Source organism: Octopus sinensis, linkage group LG17, assembly GCF_006345805.1.
Source record: "Octopus sinensis linkage group LG17, ASM634580v1, whole genome shotgun sequence".
In the NCBI taxonomy this organism is placed as follows: Eukaryota; Metazoa; Mollusca; class Cephalopoda; order Octopoda; family Octopodidae; genus Octopus; species Octopus sinensis.
In genome coordinates, this window is record NC_043013.1 from 16250214 (window position 1) to 16277482 (window position 27269).

The window sequence follows — 27269 nt, forward strand, 5'->3', positions numbered from 1 at the left end:
AAGGAATTATCTGTAATATTTTGTTTCAGAGAAACTTTTCAAAGAGATTTGTATGTGAAAACGCACTGCGTCTAACAAACCACTGACAACATTCTGAGTAAGTTTCGTCATTTTCTTACGGCAAAAGTCTCTTTGAGAAGTTTTTCTGAAACATAATATTATAGCTAGTGCCATTCCATATTTGTATAAATTACGTTTTGCACACTGGTATTTTAATCTAAATTTGTTGTTATTTAGTGCTCCAGGTCAGTTCTGATTAAGCAGATCTATTCCAACCATGACCATCTTGACTTTTTAGAGGTATCTAGGATTATATGGTCATGTGTTCACAAACCTCACTATAAACACAAGAGCTATATAGCTCATGCGTTCAAGTGTTATCATTGTAGCGTGTATTTGAGCAAGGGAGACAACTCAGCTTGCACCGTTTAGTTTATCTGAGAGCAAAGTGACGATGATGACGATGAGGGAGCAGATAATGATGGTGATGATGATAGCCATGCTGTCGTTCACCTCAAGGTCATTCTTGATCAAGAAGACCTTTGATTAAAAGAAGTCCAATTGTGACCCTCCAGTCTTTTTGTGCAAAAGGGATCACATAATACAACTTATTATTGAGGATGGTAACGTGGCAATTGTTAGCAACCTTTTGTTTGTCTTTACATTCTAAGTTCAAATTCCGCCAAAGTCATCTTTGGCTTTCATCCTTAAGGGATTGATAAAATAAGTACCACCTAAGCTCTGGGACTGAAATCGACTAGCCCTTCCCCAAAAATTTCAGCTCTTTTGCCCTATACTAGAAAGGATTTGCACTGAAGATGGTAATGTGCGATTGAGGGAGATTTGGCTGTTATTTCTGTTTACTGCATGGAAATTTCCCTTGGATATTAATGGCAGTGAGGATTGTAGTGATATCAGTGGTGACAGTCATGGAGAGAGTGATGGTGGTGGTGGTAATGATAACGACAATGGTTAATAATGCTTATGATGATAATAATGATGTTAATGGTAATGATGTTAATGATGATGATGTTAATGATGATGATGTTAATGATGATGATGTTAATGATGATGATGATGTTAATGATGATGATGATGTTAATGATGATGATGATGTTAATGATGATGATGTTAATGATGATGATGTTAATGATGATGATGATGTTAATGATGATGATGATGTTAATGATGATGATGTTGATGATAATGATGATAGTGATGATGATAATAATGATGTTAATGATAAAGAGGATATCAGTAATAAAAGGAAACCAAGAATTCTGTAATGGCACTGCTTACCTTGGTCCCCGCAGTGATTTGTGTGTTGTGGTTGATATAAGGTCAGCATACTCAAAGGGACTGGGAATAACTCCAGCGGCCACCAAGCCAGAGATGTGGGCCATATCAGCCAGCAGCAAGGCCTTAACGTCATCACATATCTGCAAGAGCAATGATTGGTAAAATGAAGGTGGTCATCATAGAAAAAGAGGAAGATGGGAAGGGGGGGGATGGAGAAGGAGGGCTGGGAAAGGGGGGAGGGAAGATGAAGAGGAAAGGTAGGGAGAGGAGGGAAAGGGGACAGGAAGGTAGAGGAAGGAAAAGGGACAGGAAAATAGAGGAAGGAAAGGGGACAGGGAGGTAGAGGAAGGGAACAAAAAGGTAGAGGAAGGAAAGGGGACAGGGAGGTAGAGGAAGGAAAAGGGACAGGAAAATAGAGGAAGGAGAGGAGACAGGGAGGTAGAGGAAGGAAAAGGGACAGGAAAATAGAGGAAGGAAAGGGGACGGGAAGGTAGAGGAAGGAAAAGGGACAGGAAAATAGAGGAAGGAAAGGGGACAGGAAGGTAGAGGAAAGAAAAGGGACAGGAAAATAGAGGAAGGAAAGGGGACAGGAAAATAGAGGAAGGAAAGGAGACAGGGAGGTAGAGGAAGGAAATGGGACAGGAAGATAGAGGAAGGAAAGGGGACAGGGAGGTAGAGGAAGGAAAAGGGACAGGAAAATAGAGGAAGGAAAGGGGACAGGGAGGTAGAGGAAGGAAAAGGGACAGGAAAATAGAGGAAGGAAAGGGGACAGGAAGGTAGAGGAAGGAAAAGGGACAGGAAAATAGAGGAAGGATAGGGGACAGGAAGGTAGAGGAAAGAAAAGGGACAGGACGGTAGAGGAAGGTAAAGGGGGGCAGGAAGGTAGAGGAAAGGGAGGGGGTTATGAAGGTAGAGGAAGGGAAGGGGTACAGGAAGGTATAAGAAGAGGAGGGGACAGGAAGGCGGAGAAGGAGATGAAGAGGATGAGGGAAGAGAATGAAGAGAAATAGGACATGGATAAAGAGATAAAAGGATAAGAAGATGAGGACAAGAAGCATGGAGAGGAGCAAGGGGAGGAGGGGACACAAACTTTGGCAAACTATGAAAAAAGTGAAAATGTCTGACCTCTCTGAAACGCTTGTAATCCAGTAAACGAGAGTAAGCAGATGTACCAGCTATAATGAGACGGGGTCGGAATAGTTTGGCATGTTCGTGGAGTTTGTCATAGTCTACAAGGCCTGTTGATGGCTGAAAGATAGAGAAAGAAAAGAGATGGCATTATTAGGTCTCATGTCAGTTTTTTTAATACATTTATTGGATCTGAAAAAAAATTGGGAAAAGAAGAATTTTCTTTCATCTTTAAGTCACATGATCAAAGTGTATCACCTGATTTATATATATATATATATATATATAAGTCTATAGATCACGAAGGCACGTGGCTTGGTGGTTAGGGAATTGAACTCATGATTTTACAATCATAAGAGATTCCCAGCAGCACATTGAGTCTTTGAGCAAGACACTTTATTCTCATTCCAGTCCACTCAGTTGGCAAAAATGAATACTGGAGTTGATTAAGAAACTGTGGTGGGGGACGGGAATGGAGGGGAGGATTAAAATTTTGAAAAGTGATTCCTCGGCAAAATCGATTTTCACCCCCTTTCAAAGTTTGTGATCCTTCTTAAGAACAGAAAGCACTTTCATGCAAACCCTTGCAAATTATACCATCCCTTCCTTCACTTTTAAACAATAACTTTCATTACACCAGTAATCCAGTTCACTATATACCAGCTGTGCTGATTCTACCCATAAGAAAGGAACTAATACGTGGCTGTAGGTTATGACACCCTGGCAACGCTGGGATGCATTGCTAGTGATTAATAAAACAAGCTTAGTTATAGTGTAGTAGTTTTCCATATATCTATCTCTGAAACACAACTTATTCTTTCCATGTGAAATACACAGTGCACCAGTAACTTTTATAAACGATATCTAATGAACCACAGAGGTAAGAGTAAGAACCACTGCTTTGAAGTCTCAGACATTTGGGAATTTAAAGTGAGACCACAATGAAGGCAAGGGAGATAAATCCTTAAAGACATTCAATGGCACTCACATTGATCTTGTAAGGCATCGATTCAAAGAAAATGGATGTAGCAGAGATTCTTTTGGTATCAGTCATAAAGCCATGTGTCAAGCTGAAAGAAACAAACAAACAAAAAAATCTGTTATTAAGAAGAATGGAAAATCCTGAAGAATTCAGTAGAATAATGAACATATTTCATTACAAATGATAAGGAGCTGAGCTGAACATGAATCTAAACCATCAAATATGTTTCTTTATTGCCCACAAGGGGCTAAACACAGAAGGGACAAACAAACGAATTAAGTCGATTACATCGACCCCAGTGCATAACTGGTACTTAATTTATCGACTCTGAAAGGATGAAAGGCAAAGTCAACCTTGGTGGAATTAGAACTCAGAACGTAAAGACAATACCAATCGTGTATTAGAATCAATTCTTCTTTCTCACTTTGTAAGAATTGGCTAAAACCTGCAAAATGAGGTCATGTAAAAAAGAATAACTCAGACATCAGGAAACTCCATTTGTATTCTTCCATAAAAATTCCATGAGCAACATCCCATTTGTCATGGAATTCAGTAGGGGTTGTTAATTAATCTGATGGATCAAAGAAGGAAAGGAAGAAATTAAACAGATATTTCAACACAGCAAGGAATACATTTTTTTTTTTCTTAATACAAATACAGAGGTTTGACTGTGGTGAAGCAGTTTGCTTTGGAATCTTGTGGCTTCAGGTTCAGTTCCATCACACAGCACCCAGTGCAGCTGTCTTTATTATAGCTCCAGACTGGAAAATGAATTGTGTGAATTTGGTAGTTGGAAATTATAGGAAAACCATCAAATGTAAACACACATATTATCATTTATTCAACATCACATCTACGTTTCCATGCTTGCATGGATTAGGTAGAGTTCACTGAGACAGGTTCCTACAGCTTTATGTACTTTGTCTTGCCAACCCTGACCTGTTTCCAAGCAAGGTACTAATCACCTGGTTTATGGAATAATAAAGAGCCTGGACCTAGTTACATAATGAAGTGGAAACAAGCTACACCATTTGAATGGACCTTTTGTTTACAAGACTATGAAACAAAACAAGAAACTCTTACATGCTTTATGCTGTTGGTTGCAAACAAAGGACACAACATGTATCACTGTTTACAATCAATGAACACATAGGAAGACAAGGGGAAATAGAAACTAGTCCACACAAACAGAAATACATATCTACACACACGTACATAAATGTACACAAATACAAAAATACACACGCAAATACAAGTACACACACATGTACACATGCAAACACATGTACAAATGCAAACACATGTACACATGCAAACACATGTACATGAGTACACATGCAAACATATGCACACATGCAAACATATGTACTCAAGTACATATGCAAACTTATGCACACGAATACACACGCAAACATACGCATACAAATACACACGCAAACATACACACGAAAATACACACGCAAACATACACACTTCAAATTCGCAAAAATTTTCTGAAAATTCCAAATAACAAAAAAGTTATGAGGGGTTATATGGGATGCTTAAAGCAGAATCCCTCCAAAATAGACAAACAGTAAAAATTGGGAAAAAAAAATTACATACTGTCCTCCATCTGGTAAATCTTGTCCCATGATCCGATCATGGGGATTTAAAACAGCAGTATACACAGCCATGTTAGCCGGGCTCCCAGAATATGGTTGTACATTCACACCCCATCGTTCTGGATCAGCTCGGAAACATTCCAGGGCCCTCTTCTGACATAAGCGCTCAATTTCGTCTATGTAAATATTTCCTCCATAATATCTGCAAAGTAAAGACATCAATGTTTTAATTTCATTAACACAGGTAATTATTCATCACCACCACAACAACAACATCCAGTATATCCAATCTGTAACCAACCAACAAAGAGCCTCTTATGAAGTTAATCAACTGACTAGAAACAGCAGTCAAATTTCACTTTGTGCCTTAAAAATAATGAAAAAAAAAAAACTCATTAAATAATGTTAGTCTTTGATATATAGATATATATATATACACACACACACTATATATATATACATTCATGCATACTCACACACACACTCACACTATATATATATATACATATATACATACACACACACACACTATATATATATATATATATATATATATATATATATATATAGGAGTGGCTGTGTGGTAAGTAGCTTGCTAACCAACCACATGGTTCCGAGTTCAGTCCCACTGCGTGGCATCTTGGGCAAGTGTCTTCTGCTATAGCCCCGGGCCGACCAAAGCCTTGTGAGTGGATTTGGTAGACGGAAACTGAAAGAAGCCTGTCGTATATATGTATATATATATGTATGTGTGTGTTTGCGAGTCTGTGTTTGTCCCCCTAGCATTGCTTGACAACCGATGCTGGTGTGTTTACGTCCCCATAACTTAGCGGTTCGGCAAAAGAGACCGATAGAATAAGTACTGGGCTTACAAAGAATAAGTCCCGGGGTCGATTTGCTCGACTAAAGGCGGTGCTCCAGCATGGCTGCAGTCAAATGACCGAAACAAGTAAAAGAGTAAAAGAGTATATATATATATATATATATATATATATATATATATATATATATATACATACATACACACACACACACTATATATATACACATACGCACTATAAATATATACACACACATGCACTATATATACATACATACACACATGCACTACATATATATATATATATACACATGTGCATGCGCACACACGTATATTAATATACACAAATTTACTTATCTGTATGTATGTATATATATATATATATATATATATATATACACACACATATATCATCATCATCATCATTATTTAGCATCCGTTTTCCATGCTAGCATGGGTTGGACGGTTCAACTGGGGTCTGTGAAGCCGGAAGGCTGCATCAGGCCCAGTCAGATCTGGCAATGTTTCTACGGCTGGATGCCCTTCCTAACGCCAACCACTCCGTGAGTGTAGTGGGTGCTTTTATTTTACAACATGCATACATATACAATTCGATATACACATGGATATATATTTGAGAGCGGGAGAGAGACATCAGGTTTCTTTCAGTCTCTGTCTACCAAATCCACCCACATGACTTTGGTTGGCCTGCGGCTATGGTAGAAGACATTTGCACAAGGTGCCACACAGTGGGACTGAACCCAAAACTATGTGGTTGGGAAGCAAACTTAGTAACCACATTACCATGCCTGCACTTAGCGACACCTGACGACTATTACAGTATTTCTGGCTGTAAGAGTATCAGATGATATCATAGTACTGATCATTATAATAATAATATGGGGGTGATTAACTGGTAGCTATAACAGTTAGAATTGATGGTTTTAATTGTATTAATGGTTCTGGTAAATGTACCTGGTGCCTTAGACCACTCGGCCATTCTGAGTGTGATCGTTGCCAGAGCAGACAACTGGCTTCCGTACCCGTGGCACGTAAAAGGGCACCATTCGAGCGTGATCGTTACCAACGTCGCTTCACTGGCACATGTAAAAAGATTGCCAGTACCGCCTGACTGGCCCCCATGCCAGTGGCACATAAAAAGCACCCACTACACTCTTGGAGTGGTTGGCATTAGGAAGGGCATCCAGCTGTAGAAACTCTGCCAGATCAAGACTGAAGCCTGGTGCAGCCATCTGGTTCGCCAGCCCTCAGTCAAAATCGTCCAACCATGCTAGCATGGAAAGCGGATGTTAAACGATGATGATGAGGTTTTATTAGTCAGTATTGGTAGTTGCCGTAGATACTGGTAGCTGTAATAGGAGCGATAAACCCATTCAAATACTGACAATATTTGAATAGAAAGGACATTGCGAATGAGGATGTCAATCATTTTAATTGACCAAAGGCAGCGGAGGAGAAAAAATATAAGAGACAGGAGACGAGTTGTAGTCAAATTGAAGACAGAGATGGCAGCAGAAAGAGATAAGTGGTATCAGCCTATAAATGAGGTCAATGAGAAATAGTGGGGTACTCGTGTACTCATAAGAGCTGATGTAGGGTAGAGTGAGTGTGTGTGTGTGTGTGTGTGTGTGAATGATAAGGGCCAACGAAGGACAGGAAAGGAGATGAGTAGCAACAGATTTAAGAAATATTAAATTACATTTAATAGATAAAAAAATATTCTTATCTTAGATAAACAAATGCAATATATATTTGGAAATTATCATCATCATCATTTAATTTTAGTTTTTCCATGCTGGCATGGGTTGGATGGTTTGCAGGAGCTGGCAAGGTTGGAAGCTGTACCAGGCCCCATTGTATGTTTTGGCATGACCTCTACAGCTGGATTATTATTATTATTATTATTATTATCATTATTATTATTCATCCTCATTATAGGTTCAGGCATGGCTGTATGGTTAAAAAGCTTGCTTCCCAACCACATGGTTCCAAGGTCAGTCCCACTGCATGGCACCTTGGGCAAGTGTCTTCTACAAATAGCTCCAGGCCAACCAAAGCCCTGTGAGAAGATCTGGTAAAAAGAAACTGAAAGAACTCATGTGTGAGCGTGTGTGTGTCCTTGCTTTGACATTACATGAAAGTTGTAAATGAATATGCTGTTACACAATCAGTATCATCATCATTTAATGTCCATTGTCCACACTGGTATGGGTTGGATGGTTTGACCAGGGCTGGCAAGTTGGAAGGCTGCACCAGACTCCAGTCTGATTTGGCATGGTCTCTACAACTGGATGCCCTTCCTAACTTAATGACTCCAAGAGTCTTATGGGTGCTTTTATGTGCCACTGGCACAGATGCCATTTTTGTGACACCAGTATCTGCCACCAGTGTGATTTTACTTGGAAAAGTGTATGTTAAAACGATGGTGTTTTTATCTTCATTAATTTGATTTAACCAGTTGAAATGATGTAATCTTCTCAAAATATTTGTCTCACACCATTTTCACATTAAATATAGCAGCAAAAATTCCCTCAAATCATATCCTACCACCTTTAAAATAAATGAAAAGTACATCAGATACTGTGGTCTGAGATATACACATGAATAATGTCTGATTGTTCATGGTTGGAATATCTTTAATCATATCTAAATCAAATATTCATGATGGTTATGGCTGGAACGTCCTTGATGGGTCAGCAGGATCAGAGCTGACCTAAGACAAGATGACAAAGAGGGATACATTGAACAGTGTTGTCTGAGATATACTATACCTAAAGAAAATACAGGATGCTCATAAGAACGTCCTTGATCATAGGCCAGCGGAATCAGAAATAACTTAGGGCAGTTGGGTGTTAAACAACAAAAAGATACTCACCGTGCCCCGGGGTAGCCTTCAGAATACTTATTGGTAAGGCATGAGCCTGTAACATCAACCACAGCTCGACTGGCAAAGTTCTACAGAAGAAACGGTGAAAACATTAACTCATTTATTACCGCATTTCTGATGAAATAAAGTCTCTGTTTCAATCAATTTTTTAAATAATTAAGAATTCAGTAAAATAACTCATTATAAAGCTGGTTTTTGGAACATAAATTAATATGAAATTTTGATATAAGGCAACAGTTCTCAACCAGGGTTCATATAAGATTTTTGGGGGTCCAAAAGTAGTAAATCAGGGATCCACAATGGCATTTTAAGGGCCATGCTAGTGAAGGCACATCGAACTTATGATCGTGAGGTTGTGAGTTCGATTCCTGGACCAAGCTACATGTTGTGTTCTTGAGCAAGACACTTTATTTCTCATTGCTCCAGTTCACTAAGCTATAGAAATGAGTTGCAACATCATTCATTGGTGGTACCAAGCTGTATCAGCCTTGGCCCTTTCCTTTGGATAACATTGGTGGCGTGGAGAGGGGAGGCTGGTATGCATTGGCGACTGCTGGTCTTCCATAAACAAGCTTGCCTGGACTTGTGCCTCGGAGAACTTTCTAGGTGCAATCCCATAGTCATTCATGACCGAAGGGGGTCACCCTTTCACCCTTTCCATGCTAGCATGGGTTGATTGGTTTGGCAGGAACTGAGGTGTCCAAAGACTGCATATAGCGCAAGTGTCTGCTTTGGCATTGTCTTTATGACTGGATGCCCTTCTTAAGGCCAACCACTTTACAACAAGGACTGGGTGTTTTTTGTGCCACCTGCACTATTGAGATTGCCATGCTGTTTACAGGACTACTGGCTCAGGGTAGGTGTTTGTGTAGCAGGGGGTCAGCATCCTGCTAAGGAAAAAGGGGATTACTATGAGCGAGGGCAGGCAGAGAAGGTTCATGCAGAGGGATCTGCATGGCTACCCCCATCTAGTATGAAAAAGAAAAAAAAAGGGCAGAGAGAACAGAAAAAAAGAAAATAATTAGTAGGAGTTGCACACATAGATAATGCTAATTAAGATGTCCAGGTACCCCCCACAAGGCACAAGCTGAGCAAAGGTTGATGGGTGGGTGGTTTGTAAGATTGTAAGAGAAGATGAATGGGGAGGGGAGCAGACTACCAAAATGGATGAAGGGAGGATGAGAAAAGCTGGGGATGAGGAGCAGAGAAGAGTGGTGGGCAGCAAACAGCAGGAGTAGTAAAGATGATACAGCTGCTGATGGTGAGAGGATAAGAGAGATGGGGGGGTGGGGTGAAGACAGTGCATGAAAGGAGGGAGTCACAGTAGTGAGTGGAGAAACCAACAGCAATAACAATGAAATGTAGATAATTATACAAACTTCTGAAGCAATTAATTCTAATCCATAAATTTGCCGGTTTTTCTCCTTCTGTAACAGGTCATGCACCTCAGGGTCGACATCTTTCAGTTCTTCTTGACCAGTCCATACTGTCCGATGCTGACCAACTTTGGTGATGGTGGCAGCAGCAGCGGTGGTGGCAGTAGAGGGAGGGAGAAGTTGCTACAATGAGAGAACAATTATTAAAAGACAATAAAGTGGAATGGTGTAAACAATAGTAACAGAAATCAACAGAATGTGAACTGACCAATAAATACATTTAGCTGATCAATAGATCACCTTCTCAACCCTCCCACCCCTTTAATTCAGGAGAATATTGAGGATGTGACAACTAGAGAGAGACAGGGCTGCACCAGCACTGGGGCTGGCATTCATTTTCATATGATTAACCTGGAGCAATATGAAGTGATATATGTTGCTCAGGGACACGATATACCCCTATTCCAGGAATTCAGCTCACAATCTTGTGCATATTAGCCCAACACTAACCATTACACCACACATGTGGTAATGGTTTCAAATAAGGCGGCAAGCTGGCAGAATCATTAGCACACTGGCCAGAATGCTTATCGGTATTTCAGCTGCCGTTATGTTCTGATTCAAATTCCGCCGAGGTGAACTTTGCCTTTTGTCCTTTTGGGTTCGATTAAATAAGTACCAGTTAGGCACTGGGGTCAATGTAATCAACTTAATCGCTTTGTCTGTCCTTGTTTGTCCCCTTTATGTTTAGCCTCCTCTCTCTCTTTCTCTTTTACTTGTTTCAGTCATTTGACTGCGGCCATGCTGGAGCACCGCCTTTAGTCGAGTAAATCGACCCCGGGACTTATTCTTTGTAAGCCCAGTACTTATTCTATCGGTCTCTTTTGCCGAACCGCTAAGTGACGGGGACATAAACACACCAGCATCGGTTGTCAAGCAATGCTAGGGAGACAAACACAGACACACACACATACATATATATATATATACATATATACGACAGGCTTCTTTCAGTTTCCGTCTACCAAATCCACTCACAAGGCATTGGTCGGCCCGGGGCTATAGCAGAAGACACCTGCCCAAGATGCCACGCAGTGGGACCGAACCCGGAACCATGTGGTTGGTTAGCAAGCTACTTACCACACAGCCACTCCTGCGCCTGTGGGCAATAAAGAAATATAAAAAAATGGTTTCAAATTTTGACACAAGGCCAACAAGTTCGGGAGAGGGGGTAAGTTAATTACACTGACCCCCAATGCTCAAATGGTATTTATTTTATTGACCCTGAAAGGATGAAAGGCAAAGTGAACCTCAGTAGAATTTGAACTCAGAAAGTAAAGATGGATGAAATGCCAATAAGCATTTTGCCTGGCATGCTAATGATTCTGCCAGCTCATTACCTTTACACATCTATTAATAACACTGCTAACTTGTCAGCCTGACAAAATAGTTGCCCCACATCTTACAATTGAGTGGTTCGCAAGAGGTAAGGGTGTTACCTGTAAAACCAGTAGAATCAAAAATATGCAAATTCTATCTGGAGTCGAAGTAGTGAAGACATGTATATTAACTCTTTCATTATCATATTTCTATTTAAAAATACAGTGCTTTTATTTTAATTTAGAAAATAATGGAAATTTAGTAAATAACTGCCTTAATGAAGCTGGTATTTGAAACATGAATTAATATGAGATTTTGATAGGTTTTTATTTAGATTACTTGTTTTGACACCAGCTTATTCCTGTCTTAACCCACCTTTTACAAAATTTTTGTAGAAAACACTATTTTTGTTTAAAATAATTTTGAAAAATGGAACTTAATAAAATTACAGTCATTATTAGGCTAGTGTTTAGAAAATAAATTAACATGAAATTTTGATGGAAGGTTTTAATTAAGAATACTTGGACCCTTTTGTAACCAAATGAAAAACATACTGCTTTTGCTTCTATTAATTTCAAAATAAAGAATTTCATAAAATAACTGTCATTATCAAGGTGATGTTTAGAACATAGATGAGTATGTCTATAAAAAAGTTTTAATTGAGATTACTTTGAAACAGAAAAGTTGTATCACAGAACCAGTGTGGGTCTCAGGTGAGTTGGTATCAAAACGATTAAAGCACAAGTTTTAGGACACTACCTGAAAGTAAACACAAAACTGTTCACACTAGTTTGCAAGTCAGACAGTAACGGGCCAAGTTGCAACTTCATTGTTGAGTGTTAACAACAGGAAGAGATATCCAGCTGAGACAGCTAATTATACCAGCAACATGCCGTTGTGCTAATTAATCGATTAAATAAACACATAAGACAGTGATTATTAGAGCACAACACAATACCATGTGACATTGGTTTCAATTCTCACTGAACGGAGTTCAAATCCAGTCAAAGTTAACTTTGCCCTTCGTCCTTTTGGGCTTGTAATAAACTAAAGCCCAAGATTACTCTCTTTACTCTTTTACTTGTTTCAGTCATTTGACTGCGACCATACTGGAGCACCGCCTTTAGTCGAGCAAATCAACCCCAGGGCTTATTCTTTGTAAACCTAGTACTTATTCTATCAGTCTCTTTTGCTGAACCACTAAGTTAAACACACCAGCATCGATTGTCAAGTGATGTTGGGGGGGACAAATACAGACACACAAACACACATATATACGACAGGCTTCTTTCAGTTTCTGTGTACCAAATCCACCCAAAGCTTTGGTCAGCCCGAGGCTATAGTAGAAAACACTTGCCCAAGGTGCCATGCAGTGGGATTGAACCTAGAACTATGTGGTTGGTAAACAAGCTACTTACCACACAGTCACTCCTGCACCTATTAGTGAAATTGTTAGGACACTGGATGAGAAATGTCCATCACCCTGTATATGTAACCATGACAACACAACCAGGGAGCCTCTACATTAATCATGGACACACTGTGATCCATGGGTCTTTCTGAATAGCATGCCTAATAAAAGAAATTATCTTGAATGTTTTTAATAGTACAACCGGCCTGATAATGAGCTGTCTCATGTAACCCACTTCTCAAGAAGGGCTGCTCTTGCCTGCTCTATGTAGTTACTTGAACTGCTAAAAACAGCAACTAAGTTCCCTCAAATTACACACTTCATCGTACCTCTAAAAACAGATGGTCAAACCTCTGGCTCAGTTAGGGCTGATCTGGGAGTTAAACAGTACAGATAAATACACAGAAATTCAGACCCATGAAGGAGCAGGCCTCTATGTAGATATTCACAAAGTTAGAAATAGCAGCAAAATCTTCCTCAAACCAGAACCTACCGTGTCAAAAGAGGTCTTCAATAAAATAAAAAATGGAATGGTCAGAGTTGATCATGCCTGACCACAACCCTGCTCAATAAGGACTGACCAATGAATAAATAACTATAACAGCAACAACAGATCCAACTGTGGTGGGGGGTGGGAGTGGATATCAGCTATAATACCATATCTTTCTTTAAATTTACTTCCAGGAGTGAATTTGCTTTCAAATGGTAGAGTCATTCGAACATCGGATAAAACTTTGTGACATTCAGCACACAGAGTCCAAAACCATCAAAAGTCAAATTTGCTTTCGTCCTTTTAAGAGAAGCCAACCATTGCTTTGTGAATGGTTGATAGAAAGAAACTGTAAGAGGCCCATCATGTAGGAGTGTGTGTATGTATGTATGTATATATATATATAGTCCAACCCATGCCAGCATGGAACATGGACATTAGATATATATACAAATATACCTTTTATCTTTTACTTGTTGCACTCAGACTGCTGGAGCATCACCTTGAAGAATTTTTGTCAAACGAATCAATCCCAGTACTTTTTTAAGCCTGATACTTATTCTATTGGTCACCTTTGCTGAACTGCTAAGTTGCAGGGATGTAAACATACAAACATGTTAACTAGTGGTGGAGAACAGACAGACATAAAAAGACACACACTTATATATATATATAAATATATATATATATATATATATATATACACACACACAATAGGTTTCTTTCAGTTTCCATCTACCAAATCCACTAAAGACTTTGGTTAGTCTAAGGCTATGGTAGAAAATACTTGCCCAAGGTGCCACACAGAGGGACAGAAACCAGAACCATGTGATTCGGAAACAACTTCTTACCACAGTCCTCATCATCATTAAAACCACTTTTCCATACTTGCATGAATGAGTCAGATGGAATTTGTTGAGGCAGATTTACTACAGCCAAATAGGTTTTTCATGGAAGGCCAGAAACAAACATCACTTCTATGATATTGATGCTCATTTGCAATCAGCACATGATGTCAAGACAAAGGTGTACACACACACAGCTTCTTTCAGTGTCTTTCCACTATATCCGTTCAGAGATTTGGTCCTCCTAAGCCTATAGTGAAAGTCACTTACCTAGGTTCCACAAAGAACAAACAGAGATAAAGAGACACACACTGTGTGTGTGTATATATATATATATATATATATATATATATATATATATATTAGAAGGTTTGGAGAGGATGTACAGGTATTTTATATTAGAAGAAATTCGGTACTCAGAAATTCAGATGGTTTTATATTTACAGATATTTATTTGCATATTAAAGGTTTTTATACATCATATAACATATATTATATATTAGCGCTTTCGCCCATGCTATATATATAGACACACACACACACACACAATAGGTTTCTTTCAGTTTCCATCTACCAAATCCATTAAGGAATTTATTTCTCATTCCCCCAGAAGTTTATAAATTCTTATAAGGTCCACAATATATATCACCATAATTTTAATGTCCATTTTTCCCTGTTTTTATGAATCAGGTCAAATTCATTGAGTCCCTCTCTCTTTTTACTCTTTTACTTGTTTCAGTCATTTGACTGTGGCCATGCTGGAGTGCAAATCAACCCCAGGACTTATTCTTTGTAAGCCTAGTACTTATTCTATCGGTCTGTTTTGCCGAACCGCTAAGTTACGGGGACGTAAACACACACCATTGGTTGTCAAGCGATGTTGGGGGTACAAACATAGACACACAGACATATACACACACATACATATATATAAATATATACAACGAGCTTCTTTCAGTTCCTATCTACAAGATCCACTCACAAGGCTTTGGTCGGCCCGAGGCTATAGTACAGGACACTTGTCCAAGGTGCCACACAGTGGGACTGAACCCTCTCAACTATTTCTGAGCAAAATAATATTTTCACATGGCCAGACATGTTTCCATGAAAGATTGGAAATAAACGACCCTACTTATGACAGTGGTGCTCGTTTACAACTGCTGTACATTATCAAAACACGTGTGCACAAATACATAGACTGGTGGTCAATGCAGAAACTAGGGATAGACAAGTGGTTGGTAAGAGCTGTACAAACCCTGTACAGGGATATTGTCAATAAGGTGAAGATTGGCAACGAGTATAGTGAAGAATTCCAGATAGAAGTAAGGGTTCACCAAGGATCAGTCCTCAGCCTCCTATTCTTTGAATATTGTTATATGATGTACTCTTGAGGTACACACAGCCATTTTCCTACATGCAGGAAAACAGGGGGACATGTTATCGAAAGATATCTTTTCCTTAAGGCGGCGAGCTAGCAGAAACGTTAGCACACCGGGCGAAATGCGTAGCCGCATTTCGTCTGCCGTTATGTTCTGAGTTCAAATTCCGCCAAGGTCAACTTTGCCTTTCATCCTTTCGGGGTCGATAAATAAAGTACCAGTTATGCACTGGGGTCGATGTAATCAACTTAATCCCTTTGTCTGTCCTTGTTTGTCCCCTCTATGTTTAGCCCCTTGTGGGTAGTAAAGAAACATATCTTTTCCTAAAATTATAAAAGTATATTTTGCAAACTTTATTTTTACCAGATTGAGAGAAGACGCAGCGGTTTACTCTGGCTTGGAAAGACTAGGGTGGGTGGATGAGGAGATGGAAATTATAATTTAGGTCAACAACTTAAAACAAGGAGGATGAAGACAGAGAAAGAAGAGGATTAAAGCACAATATCTTGGTTTTATTTTATTTTTTTTTTCTGAGAGAAAAATCTGATTCAAGGAGTGAACCAGATTGATAACGGATCCACCTCTACCCAACCCTGTTCTGAATTAACCTGTGTCTAATTAATATAATGACACAACTAGAGACATCTGTTTAATCCCTTTAGTATTCAGATAACTGCCAAATGCAATGTTTTGAATTAATCAAGCATTATTTCATAGAATAGAGATTTCAATGGCATGCTTGTTTAATTTTAGAATAACAGATCTGACCAGTTTGAACATAAAAAAATAGAATATTTGGGCCAGATATGGCCAGTTTAATTGCTAAAGGGTTAAACAAAGACAACACAGGTGGTGTGTGTGTGTGTGTTATTTGGTTCCAGGTCAGAACTAATGATCAAAGGTGTTGTAGCTAGGACCATCTTGTCCTTTTAGGGGTGGGTATCAGGGAATACAATACATCATCCAAAGTGTCCTTCCTGTTTTTTTTTTTATTGTAGTGTGATATCTGAGGGAAATTTAGTTGCTATTTCTAGTAGGCTTACAGACCATGTGGGACCTCATATGCATACATGTATATGTAAGGTCAGTGTGAGTAGAAGGGGACTGCAAATGAATATGTATGCAAGGAAGGGATGTCTGTGGTTTTTGTCTTTTTTTTATTTTTGGCTCTCGTATTTATGAGTGTGTATGTGTGCCCTTCTTTTTGCAAACCCTTTCCTGTTTTTTCAAGTAAAGCAGTTTTCATTTCACTCACCTTCCATAAACATCAACACCATCAGCACTTAGCATCTGCTTTCCATGCTAGCATGGGTTAGATGGTTTGACTGGAAATGGTAAGCCAAAGAGCTGCACCAGGCCCCAGTCTGTTTTGGCTTGGTTCCTATGGTAGGATGCCCTTCTTAATGCCAACCACTACATAGTGTACTGAGTGCCTCACACATGTCGCTGGCGTGGGTGCCTCACATTTTATTGTTCTCTTTTACTGAACTTTGGAGATATGCTGTGATTGAGAAGACCCAGCAACTAAAGTGAGATCACAGCCGTGGCCGATGCCAGCGTTGCATGCCCGGCCCATTTAAGAGTACCCCTGATGCGTCAGGCAATTTGATATGCTTGAGAAGACCTGTTGAGTCAAGTAAAACCAAAATCGTAGCTGTGGCCAGTGATCCCTGACTGGCCCCTGTTCTGGTGGCACATAAATAGCACTATCTTAACATGATTTACCCCAGGCCTGCCTGGCTGGCTCCTGTGCCAGTGGTATGTAAAAAGCACCCACTATTCTCGGAGTCGTTGGCTCTAGGAAAGGCATCCAGCTGTAGAAACATTGCCAGATCAGATTGGAGCCTGGTGCAGCCGCTGGCTTTCCAGATCTCAGTCAAACCGTCCAACACATGCCAGCATGGAAAACGAACATTAAACAATGATGATGATACAGGCACACACACACAATATTAGGTGTCCCTTGGTTTTTTACAGTAGATACATTATATCCCTGCATATTGTATGAGGTGATTGAAAAGCTCCACATGAAAGGTGTCCAACCATAAAATACTATCTCAAAAAGTTCAACACATTCCAGTTTGGAAAAGCAAACATAAAAACTATGAACCACATATATACATATACACATCTACCCAACCTAATGAAAGAACCCCTTCATGGCCACTTCACTCAATCTGCTAGAAATAGCAGTCAAATCTTCCTCAAATCACACCCTAACATTTAAAACTAAGATATGATATACAAAAAGATGGAAAGGCCATGACTGGAACACCTTTGATCAAATGTCTACTTACGGTTAACCAGATGCTAAACAACTACTGGCTTTATCAAACATCACATTTTGCTTTAAAGAAAGGCCCAAGTTTGTCTTGTTCAGTACATAAGAACTCACCTCGCAAACTTAACAAATTTGCACATTTAGTCAATGTAATTAGTAAATGCTTTTAAAGGGAAAAAAAATGCACAGCGAAAGATAAGATTAGTTGCATGGGTTGGATTACAGTTTCATTGCTGACCTTGCAACAAAAATATCTGCTATTTGCAATATTAGCAGAATTATATTATGCTAACACATACACAAAAATGCATACAGACACATGTATATATACAATGTGTGAGTCACAAGCCAACAAGGAACCTCTGCACTATCACCCAACTGTTTGAGAAATAGTAACTAAATCTCTCCTCACATCACTCCACCTTACCATAATGGTTCTCATGCACATCAGAGTTTAAAAAGTCCATATCAATAGTTGAGCATCTTAAAAATCATGTTCATAACTTCGCTATACACAAGCATGAGTAATAAGGCACAGCTACACTTTAGTGCCCACAACGTTTTTCTCATAAGTCTCTAAAATGTGACTTTATATGAAATTTTACAGAGTTTGTTTTCTCCAGGTGAAGATTACAATTATCTTTCAGCTGTTAGACAGCAGTCATGCTTGGGTTACCACCTTGAAGAATTTGTAGTCAAATAAACCAGCCCCAGTACTTTTTTAAAGCCTGATACTTATTCTATCAGTCACTTATGCTGAACTGCTAAGTTATGAATGTGTAAACACACCAATGCCAGTTGGTAAGCAGGAACGGGGCACAAACACTGACACAAAAACACACACAGCTTCTTTTAGTTTCCATCGACCAAATCTACTCACAAGGCTTTAGTTGGCCCATGGCTATAGTAGAAGACTCTTGCACAAGATGCTATGCAGTGGGATTGAACCTGGAACATTATGGTTAGGAAGTAGACTTCTTACGACCAACACAGCCACGTTTGTTCATAAAATAAAAAATAAAAGTTACCAAGTTGTTTCTGATCATTCTTTCCATTTTCCAATGGATTCTTCATAACTCTCTTCAGAAGTCTTTTTTTTTTTACTGGCATTTTGCAGAATTAGAATTATGTTTTCAAATGTGTAGATTATGTAATGCTTAGGTTACAAACAAAGAAATCTTAAAAGATGAAAAATGATAAATTGATGGTAAGAAAGATAGGGGAAAGTTCCAAAATCTTCTCCCTGCCATCCAATCACACCCCCACAAAAATGTCCTAAATTTTATCAATATAACCATGTCTACCCTTGAAAACGTATTTCTGTAAAAATTCAATTACAAATACACACATTTTCCAGAAAGTTATAAAGAAAAAGTCGGGAAGTGGTGAGGGCACCAATCTAGTCATGCAATTAGTCAACAGACTAAGTTTTTCTTCCCTAAATATTAAAGTTTAAAACGGATTTTGCTTTTAAAACTTTCTGTGCAAAGTGCACCAGTTATTCATCTCCTGAGTGCCACGATGCCAAAATGACGGAGAACTGCTGGTTAACCCTCTTATGGACATGTTGGATAATGGGTTTCTGTCTCTGGCTTCCTTAAACGTTGGTAAAAGATGAGATGGTCATGGCTAGAATGCCTTTAATCATAGACCTTACACATTCGGAATTGAGCTGAGAGCTAAATAACGACAACGACGACGACGACAATAAAGATCTACGTGGTTGTTCGACGTGCTGGAAGTAGCAGCAACCCCATCACCTCCACCACCAAATCACATCGTGAAAGAAGGGTAAGATATGTTGGTATGACGTAATTACGAATACACTATGTCCGAGACGTGAAGAAAGAATGGATGGTCACCTGTGGAATGCCCTTTAACTATAGATCTGCTAATCTAAGCCTTCAATTTTTGTCGCCACACAGGCCGAAGAAGTTGTTATGTAGCCGCTACAGCTGCTAGAAATAACAATCTGATCTTCCTCAAATTACCCCCTACTTAAAAAGGGAATACATTACTATAAATGGTGTAATCATAAATACACTGAAGAGACTGCTCATGGCTGGAATCCCTTTGACCATTCATCTTTCTGGATCGGAAATAACTTTTAACTAAGCAAGAACAAGATCAAATTTCTTGCTGAAGTTTTTTTAATTTTTATTTATTTACTTATTTTCTCAGAATCTGAATCTCTGGTTCAAAAAGAAAGGGGAAAGAAATCAAGACCATTATACTCAGAAGGGGCTCAGACTTCCAAAATAAAACGAATAAATCAATATACGCAAAAATAGAAATAAAATAAATGCACACTATGCATATTATATAAAAGATCCCTTTGTACTAAACGTTCTGCAGCAGCAATCTGAGGTGACAGTCACGGGAGGGTGTTCATGTTTCGCTTCTGTAATTATTATGTGATACGAAAACCTATGACATCATGGTTCAGCTGAGACAAAATATTTACTAAAAGTTACAAGTTTGTAATTGAAGAAGCAAGATATCTACGTCGTTGCTACACAACAATATGCAGAGGTCTCCAAGAGGGGACACGTAATTCTTTCTACGATATACCCCAACCAGAGCCGGGTTAAGACCCATTGAGGCTCTAAGCACCACAAAGATCTTGGTGCCCTCCTACATGTGTAATTCAAAACAAACAATAAGTAACCATAAAATACATATTTTTCGAAATGAAACCAAACTAACAATAAGCTAGAAAATGTATATTTTAATATACTTCCACTTTATATACATTTGAACAATATTTTCTTTTTTTTTTTTATTGTAAAATCTTTGATCAGATCCTCAAAATTAATCTTACGTAATGCATCTGCCTCTCTACTTAATAGAAGGGGTTAATGCAGATTCGCACCTCACCTTGAAAAATGCACTTTTCTGCAAAAGTTTATTCGGGTTTTACACGTCGGAGATTACGAATATGCAAAAGAAAATTTTCCAAAATTTTAACCACCACCACCACCCCGACCTACCTCACCCCATTTTAAATGTATTGTCGTATACTGAAGTGTGGAAATTTCATTAAAGTATGTATGTAAAATGCACATTCCATGTTCATTTGGCTAAACTGTAGAAATTGTTGTTTTGATATTGTTAAAATCCCCGTATTTTACCATGTTACATACCTGGCTCAATGAAATTTCTACACTTTTTTTTATCCAACAATACATTTAAAATTGGGGATGTGGGGGGGGGGTAGATTGATGGAGGGGTGTTAAAATATTGAAAAAAATTTATTTTTGCATATTCGTAATCTCCGACATGTAAAACTAAGGAATCCGAATAAACTTTTTCAGAAAAATGCATTTTTGAAGATGAGATGAGAATCTGCATAAGTCATCCCGAATACTATTTAGGCATATTTAAAGTGATTTTCTTTGTGCCGTAAACAATTTACCATTCCTGTGGTGACCCACACACACACTTTACGTGATACCCAAAACACGTGCTTATTTCGCTAAATGGCTAATCCAGCGCTGAGTACAACACAAGGCCTGGAATTTTATGGGACGGGGGTTAGTCAATTATATCGATCTCGAAAGGAAAGGCAAAGCAGACAGCGACGGGAACGTAAAGACGGACGAAATGCCCAAAGCATTTTCTCCGATCTGCTCCGGCTTCTACGAGTTCGCCATCTCACGCGGGAATAAGAAATAAAGGGCTTTCTATGTGGCAGCATGACTGATTGGCTAGAAATAACAGTTAAGTCTCGCTCGAATTACTTTCTACTGCCTAAACATACATACCATGGGCACTGCCATGGCTGGACCGGCGGAGGTAAAGAATACGTACATCACTAGTTTTCGGCGTAACAAAAACCCCAACCCTAAACACTAAGTGTATGTATTCTTTACCTTCGTCAACTGGACCACTTCTCATTTATGTTCTACGACTAAACAACAACTTGTACATGGTCAGACAAGCTGTGAGAAATAGCAGCTAAATCTGGGTTTGAAATGGGGCAAAACAAAGACGATTCGAATTTATTCTTTAAAAATTTTTATAAAATCAAAAAATATATAAAAAAACATACAACAAGCGAATTATCAAAATAATTTTTGCTTACGAAGGTATTCTGAAAATGTTTATCGTGCATAACAAAACAGCCTTGAAAAACACGCAAATATTACAAGGACGCACAGTTTATTTACCAGGAAGAAAAACACACAAAAATGCACCAAAAGAAAGATAAAAACAAGATTGTATTTTGTATTAAGGAATTATTGAAAACAAAAATTGTTTTTTTTTTTAACAATTAAAAGGAAAATAAGAAAAGCGGCGAAATTTGAAATTAAAGTAATGGGTAATGTAAAAACTTGTCTTGGCTCTCCTGTATCATCAAAACGAATAAAAACAGTGTTCCAAAATAAAAATTTATGTAGCAACCACTTTTAACTTTTTGAAATTTAATTTATTAATAGTAATTAATTATAATCTGCGAATCTCCGTTTTGAACATGGAAGATTTCGAAGGTACAGAAAAAGAACATTTTTTCGCCCTTCTCGGATTCATGACATTTTATATAACGTTTCATTTCAATAAATCGCAGTTTCTTACAAATTACAATGTTAAGTTCTATACAGGATCGACAGGACTTTGTCACATATACATTCATAAATAAATAAATATACTAACATACGAATTATGTAAAATTATCGAAAATAAAAGAAAAAAGAAAAAGTTAAGGGGTGGTACTACGATTTACATACTTTGAAGCATAAACTTATGTTTCGATAATTCAGAAAGCCAAACTAGATCCCTACAACCCTCCACATTCCAACACCGCTAATCTCATCTTCTTTAATATTCCCCTTTTCTTCACATGTTGCCGAATAAATTATTTATAAATATTCGTATGTATTGATAACAATCGACAAGGTCGCCTTAAATAGTCGTTACTCTGATGCTAAAATTTCTTTGTCATAACAAAAGGAAGGACTTGCTTGAAGCACAAACACACACACACACACACAAAAGGACAGGGTGGTCTGGGCAGGACGCCTTCGATTGTGGTCTACTCATGAAATGCGGGGAGAGATCTAAATAAAAACAACAAAGCTAAATAGTTCAGTGCGAACTGGCCCACATGGAAAAGAGTTTAGTAGCCGACAGTTATGCACCACCAGTAAACTTCGTGGCCTAAAATCAACAAAGAATATTTTTAAAATGCTTACTTTGAAGACATTGTGGACGAGTCTGAAGTGGGTTAATTTCAGCAGCATTTTGCAGACTACACAGAGGGAAACTAAGGTAATGTTGACCTCTTAAGTTAGCCACGTGATAAGTTCAAACCCAGCCGTCAGGCAAACTGTGCTGCTAGCAAAACTCTTTGGCTCCCACCCACAAGCCTTCTCCTCCTCCTCCTCCTCTTGTTATATATTTGTGTTACTTCGTGTTGTTTGTTGTTGTTATGCTAATTCTATAAGGGGAAACAACTCTCATTATTGATTGTCTCTTCTCACTTATCCGTTCTTATCGTTTTTCTCTATTAATCTATTGATATTTCTCCCCCCCTCTCCGTCCCACCTCTCTCTCTCTTCCCCTCAAAAATGCTTTATTTACTGTTTGTTCACCGATTTCAGTCAGCGGATTACGATCATTTTAGGTTACCACAAGGCGGCGAGCTGGCAGAAACGTAAGCATGCCGGACGAAATACGTAGCTGTATTTCGTCTGCCGTTACGTTCTGAGTTCAAATTCCGCCGAGGTCGACTTTGCCTTTTATCCTTTCGGGGTCGATAAATTAAGTACCAGTTACGCACTGGGGTAGATGTAATCGACTTAATCCGTTTGTCTGTCCTTGTTTGTCCCCTTTGTGTTCAGCCCCTTGTGGGCAGTAAAGAAATAGATCATTTTAGGTTACCATCTTCAAAGTGTTTTTAGTCCATCAAATCGACCCCAGTACAAATTTTAAAAGACTTTTGAAACAGCTCTCCTTCAGTTTTCCATATTCATGAGAAAAGAAAAGAAAAGAAAACAGTAAAATTTTCCTTCATTTTTTAGTATTCTGAAAAAAAAATTAATTTCCAAGAGTTTTTTTTTTTTTTTTTTTTTTTAACATTTTTACTCAACACCACTACCACTTCTGTTCGTTTCCCCTTCCCATTATTTAGGACTTTGAAGGGCCAGTATTCTACTTCAGCCCTCTACTTATTTTATTGTTATTTTGATATTTAATTATCGAAATTTTGACATTGCAAACCAAAAACTTCAGATTTAATCGAGGCCTGATTAAGTGGTAACATTCTACAGGTGGTTGTGAAGGGTCATAAATCAACACTTAGCCCTTTAAGCATCGAGAGTACAACAAGATTCTCGACAAAGCTCTTTTGTAATACAAATATATCCAGGCCCCTGTTTGCTTTATGATACTGTGGATCTGCACCTCGGACAGTCTCTTTCCAAGGTGCAGCCGTAGCAAGGTTCGTTTTGTGGTAGACCAACAGTTTACATATGTAAGAGTTAGCACTTCCTTCTCTAAGCCTAGATTCGAAATCGAATCCAAGAATCATCGGTCGTCAAAAACCAATGCATGTATATATTTCTTTACTACCCACAGGGGGCTAAACACAGAGGGGACAAACAAGGACAGACAAACGGATTAAGTCGATTATATCGACCCCAATGCGCAACTGGTACTTAATTTATCGACCCCGAGAGGATGAAAGGCTAAGTCGACCTCGGCGGAATTTGAACCCAGGACGTAGCGGCAGACGAAATACGGCTACGCATTTCGCCCGGCGTGCTAACGATTCTACCAGCTCGCCATAGGCGCGAAATTTAAGGATCTCTTTGTTCTGTCAAAAAGTGATTGATCATCTCCCTTTGACCTGCGACCTCAGCCATGTCAGGCGAAGTTCAACTGGACAAGCGCTGACCTACTCAGGTACTAACTCTGCTGCAGTATATCTATCTTTCTAGCTGTCTCAAATATTATAAATACAACGGGGAAAACAGAAAACACAATCGCAGCTGACACACCAGCAGACAGATTTATCTCGCCCCGCGTTTTGGAGACGACAGAGAAATGCCTACAGTATCTATCGGCTACTGTTTCGAATGATTCACGCACACACCCACACACACAAACATATTCATCTTTAATATGTGTTCTATACAAGCAATTCGTAGCATTTGCTTACATTTGTATGTAGTGTACTTATAACCCATGTAAATAAATCCCTTTTTAATCATGAAACAGTTTATATATTTATTTACGTACACACACATCCACTACACATACATACATACATACATACATACATACATACATACATACATACATACACACACACATACACATACACAGGTGGTGCTGTTAAGTTAGACATGGCCTGGGCCAATAATGGCCGAAACCTATCAAAGTATCAAAGTATATATATATAGAGAGAGAGCAATATATATATATATATATATATATATATATATATATATATATATATATATATATATATATATAAATAATCGTATATAATAGTATACAGTGGTTTGTGTTTCCTTTTGTGTGATTTTTTTCATTGTTAACATGGAAATATGCATATGAATATTTGAATAATAACAATCACTCAACCATGAAGCGAGAGTACGTTGATTCTTTTCATGCACCGACAAAGTATTGAAATAAATATAGCCTCATGTTAATTCCTTTAACACCATGTGGAACATAAGGCGCCAACAAGAGATTTCTACCTGCCTCGATCTTTGACAAAGGATTACAGCTGTCCTCAGGCGTCGCCACCCGTCAGTGCTTCAGTTTCTATGATCTTTACTCTGTTGCTTTTAGTCTTCACTCTTCTGTCTGAGTATGTCCATCGGAGGGAGTTGCCTTGTAATGTTGGAAACTGGTTTCCGTGGGGAGTGCCCCAACCAACCCCATTTTCTCCTCTTGGTCTGAGTTTCGATAGGTTGCCGATTCGCCTGTTTCCACAAGGTTTTGTTTGTGAGCCTGTCTTGCCATCTCACCGGGAGAATGTTCTGGAGACATCTACTCAAACGTTTGGAGCTTGGCAATGAAGAACTTTGTGACTTGCTATGTTTCACATGCGTACAGCAGAACCGTCTTCGCGTTTGAGTTAAAGGGTCTTAGTTTTGTGTTTGTTGATAAGGTCTGTGCGTTCCCAACGGGTCTGAGCATTCTGAAAACGAGTTCAGTCACATTGTGACGACTCAATTAGTTAGGGAATAGACTGCTAGAATCATGATCCCAAGGAATGCAGCTACTAAAGATAATGGTCAGCGAGAGAAATGAAGTTTACTGTCAGACAACACCCTACAATTCTCTCTAGCTCTAATTCTGTTCTCTTACAACATCATTCTATCTCTCTCTGTAATTACTACTACTAAACAATGAAGAGGACACAAACACAAACTTTACTTCGCATGCTTTTGGATTTATCATAACCTGCCCGTCGAGGCAAGGTATTTGTAACGTAACGGTAAATAAATATTTCCTTAAAACTTCATGAATTGTCCATCTTTCACATCCTACAGTATGCAATTATAACAACATTATTTTATCTTTACAATTGCTGACTCCAGCATCATTATAACATGGTTTACCAATCAATTTCTCCCGTTACAATAGTAACTGATACCGTTACATATACATATAGCGGCGTACGTACACTTTTGCTGACCTTACACACACACACACAGAGGCATACCTCAACTTACGTCGGTAATTGGTTCCATGATATGCAACTTACTAGGTTGAATCAAAAGCTTTTGATTTTCACTTATGACTTTTGGCAGCTTGTAACTTCATGTTATGTCATTAATCTGATAAAACTTGTCCAATCGTTGCTGAATTGCTTATTCTTTAATTTCAGTTATGACATATAAATATTAATTGTTTGTTCTTTATTTTGATGTTTTGACAATGAGTAGTGCAAAACTTTTCCGCTGCCAGTAGAAAAAGAAAAAGAGAGAGTGCAAGGGCAGCGGCAAAAGAATGTGTGACGCAAAACCTTTCAGACGTTTCAAGCAAGATGACACTAACATCGAGGACAAACCAAGGTCAGGAAGACCTTCTATTGTGGAAGATGTGGCCTTGCTTGAAATAACTGAACAACAGCCAAGCACAAACACTCGTCGCAGAATTTGGGCCTTCTCAAAGCAACCTCATTCGGCATCCCCATAAGCTCGCCATTGTGAACAGACGCTCAATGATCAGGTTCAACGGCGCGTGAACATTTGTAAGCAACTGCTGACAAGCCCTAGAGATGCCCCTTTTGGGCGTCGAACTGGAAATGAAAACTGGATCTATTTTCGTAATCCTAATAAGAGGAATCAATGGTTTCGTTCCGAGCAGGCTCCAGAACAAGGGTGGTGTGAATTGAAGGTCTTGTGTGTT

General features: G+C 38.7%; 1 protein-coding gene across 1 annotated transcript in view; it reads right to left on the minus strand.

Annotated features, from left to right (window-relative positions):
- Positions 1–23277, minus strand: part of LOC115220966 (serine hydroxymethyltransferase, mitochondrial) — a 32793-nt gene extending 9516 nt beyond the window's left edge. The window contains exons 1-7 of the mRNA XM_029791175.2: positions 23093–23277; positions 10118–10297; positions 8727–8806; positions 5012–5212; positions 3416–3497; positions 2425–2547; positions 1300–1439 (exon numbers count right to left, since the gene is read on the minus strand). Coding sequence (XP_029647035.1) covers positions 1300–1439; positions 2425–2547; positions 3416–3497; positions 5012–5212; positions 8727–8806; positions 10118–10297; positions 23093–23140 — 854 coding nt within the window. The 5' untranslated portion in view covers positions 23141–23277. The remainder of the gene's footprint in view (positions 1–1299; positions 1440–2424; positions 2548–3415; positions 3498–5011; positions 5213–8726; positions 8807–10117; positions 10298–23092) is intronic.
- Between the last annotated feature and the right edge of the window lie 3992 nt (positions 23278–27269).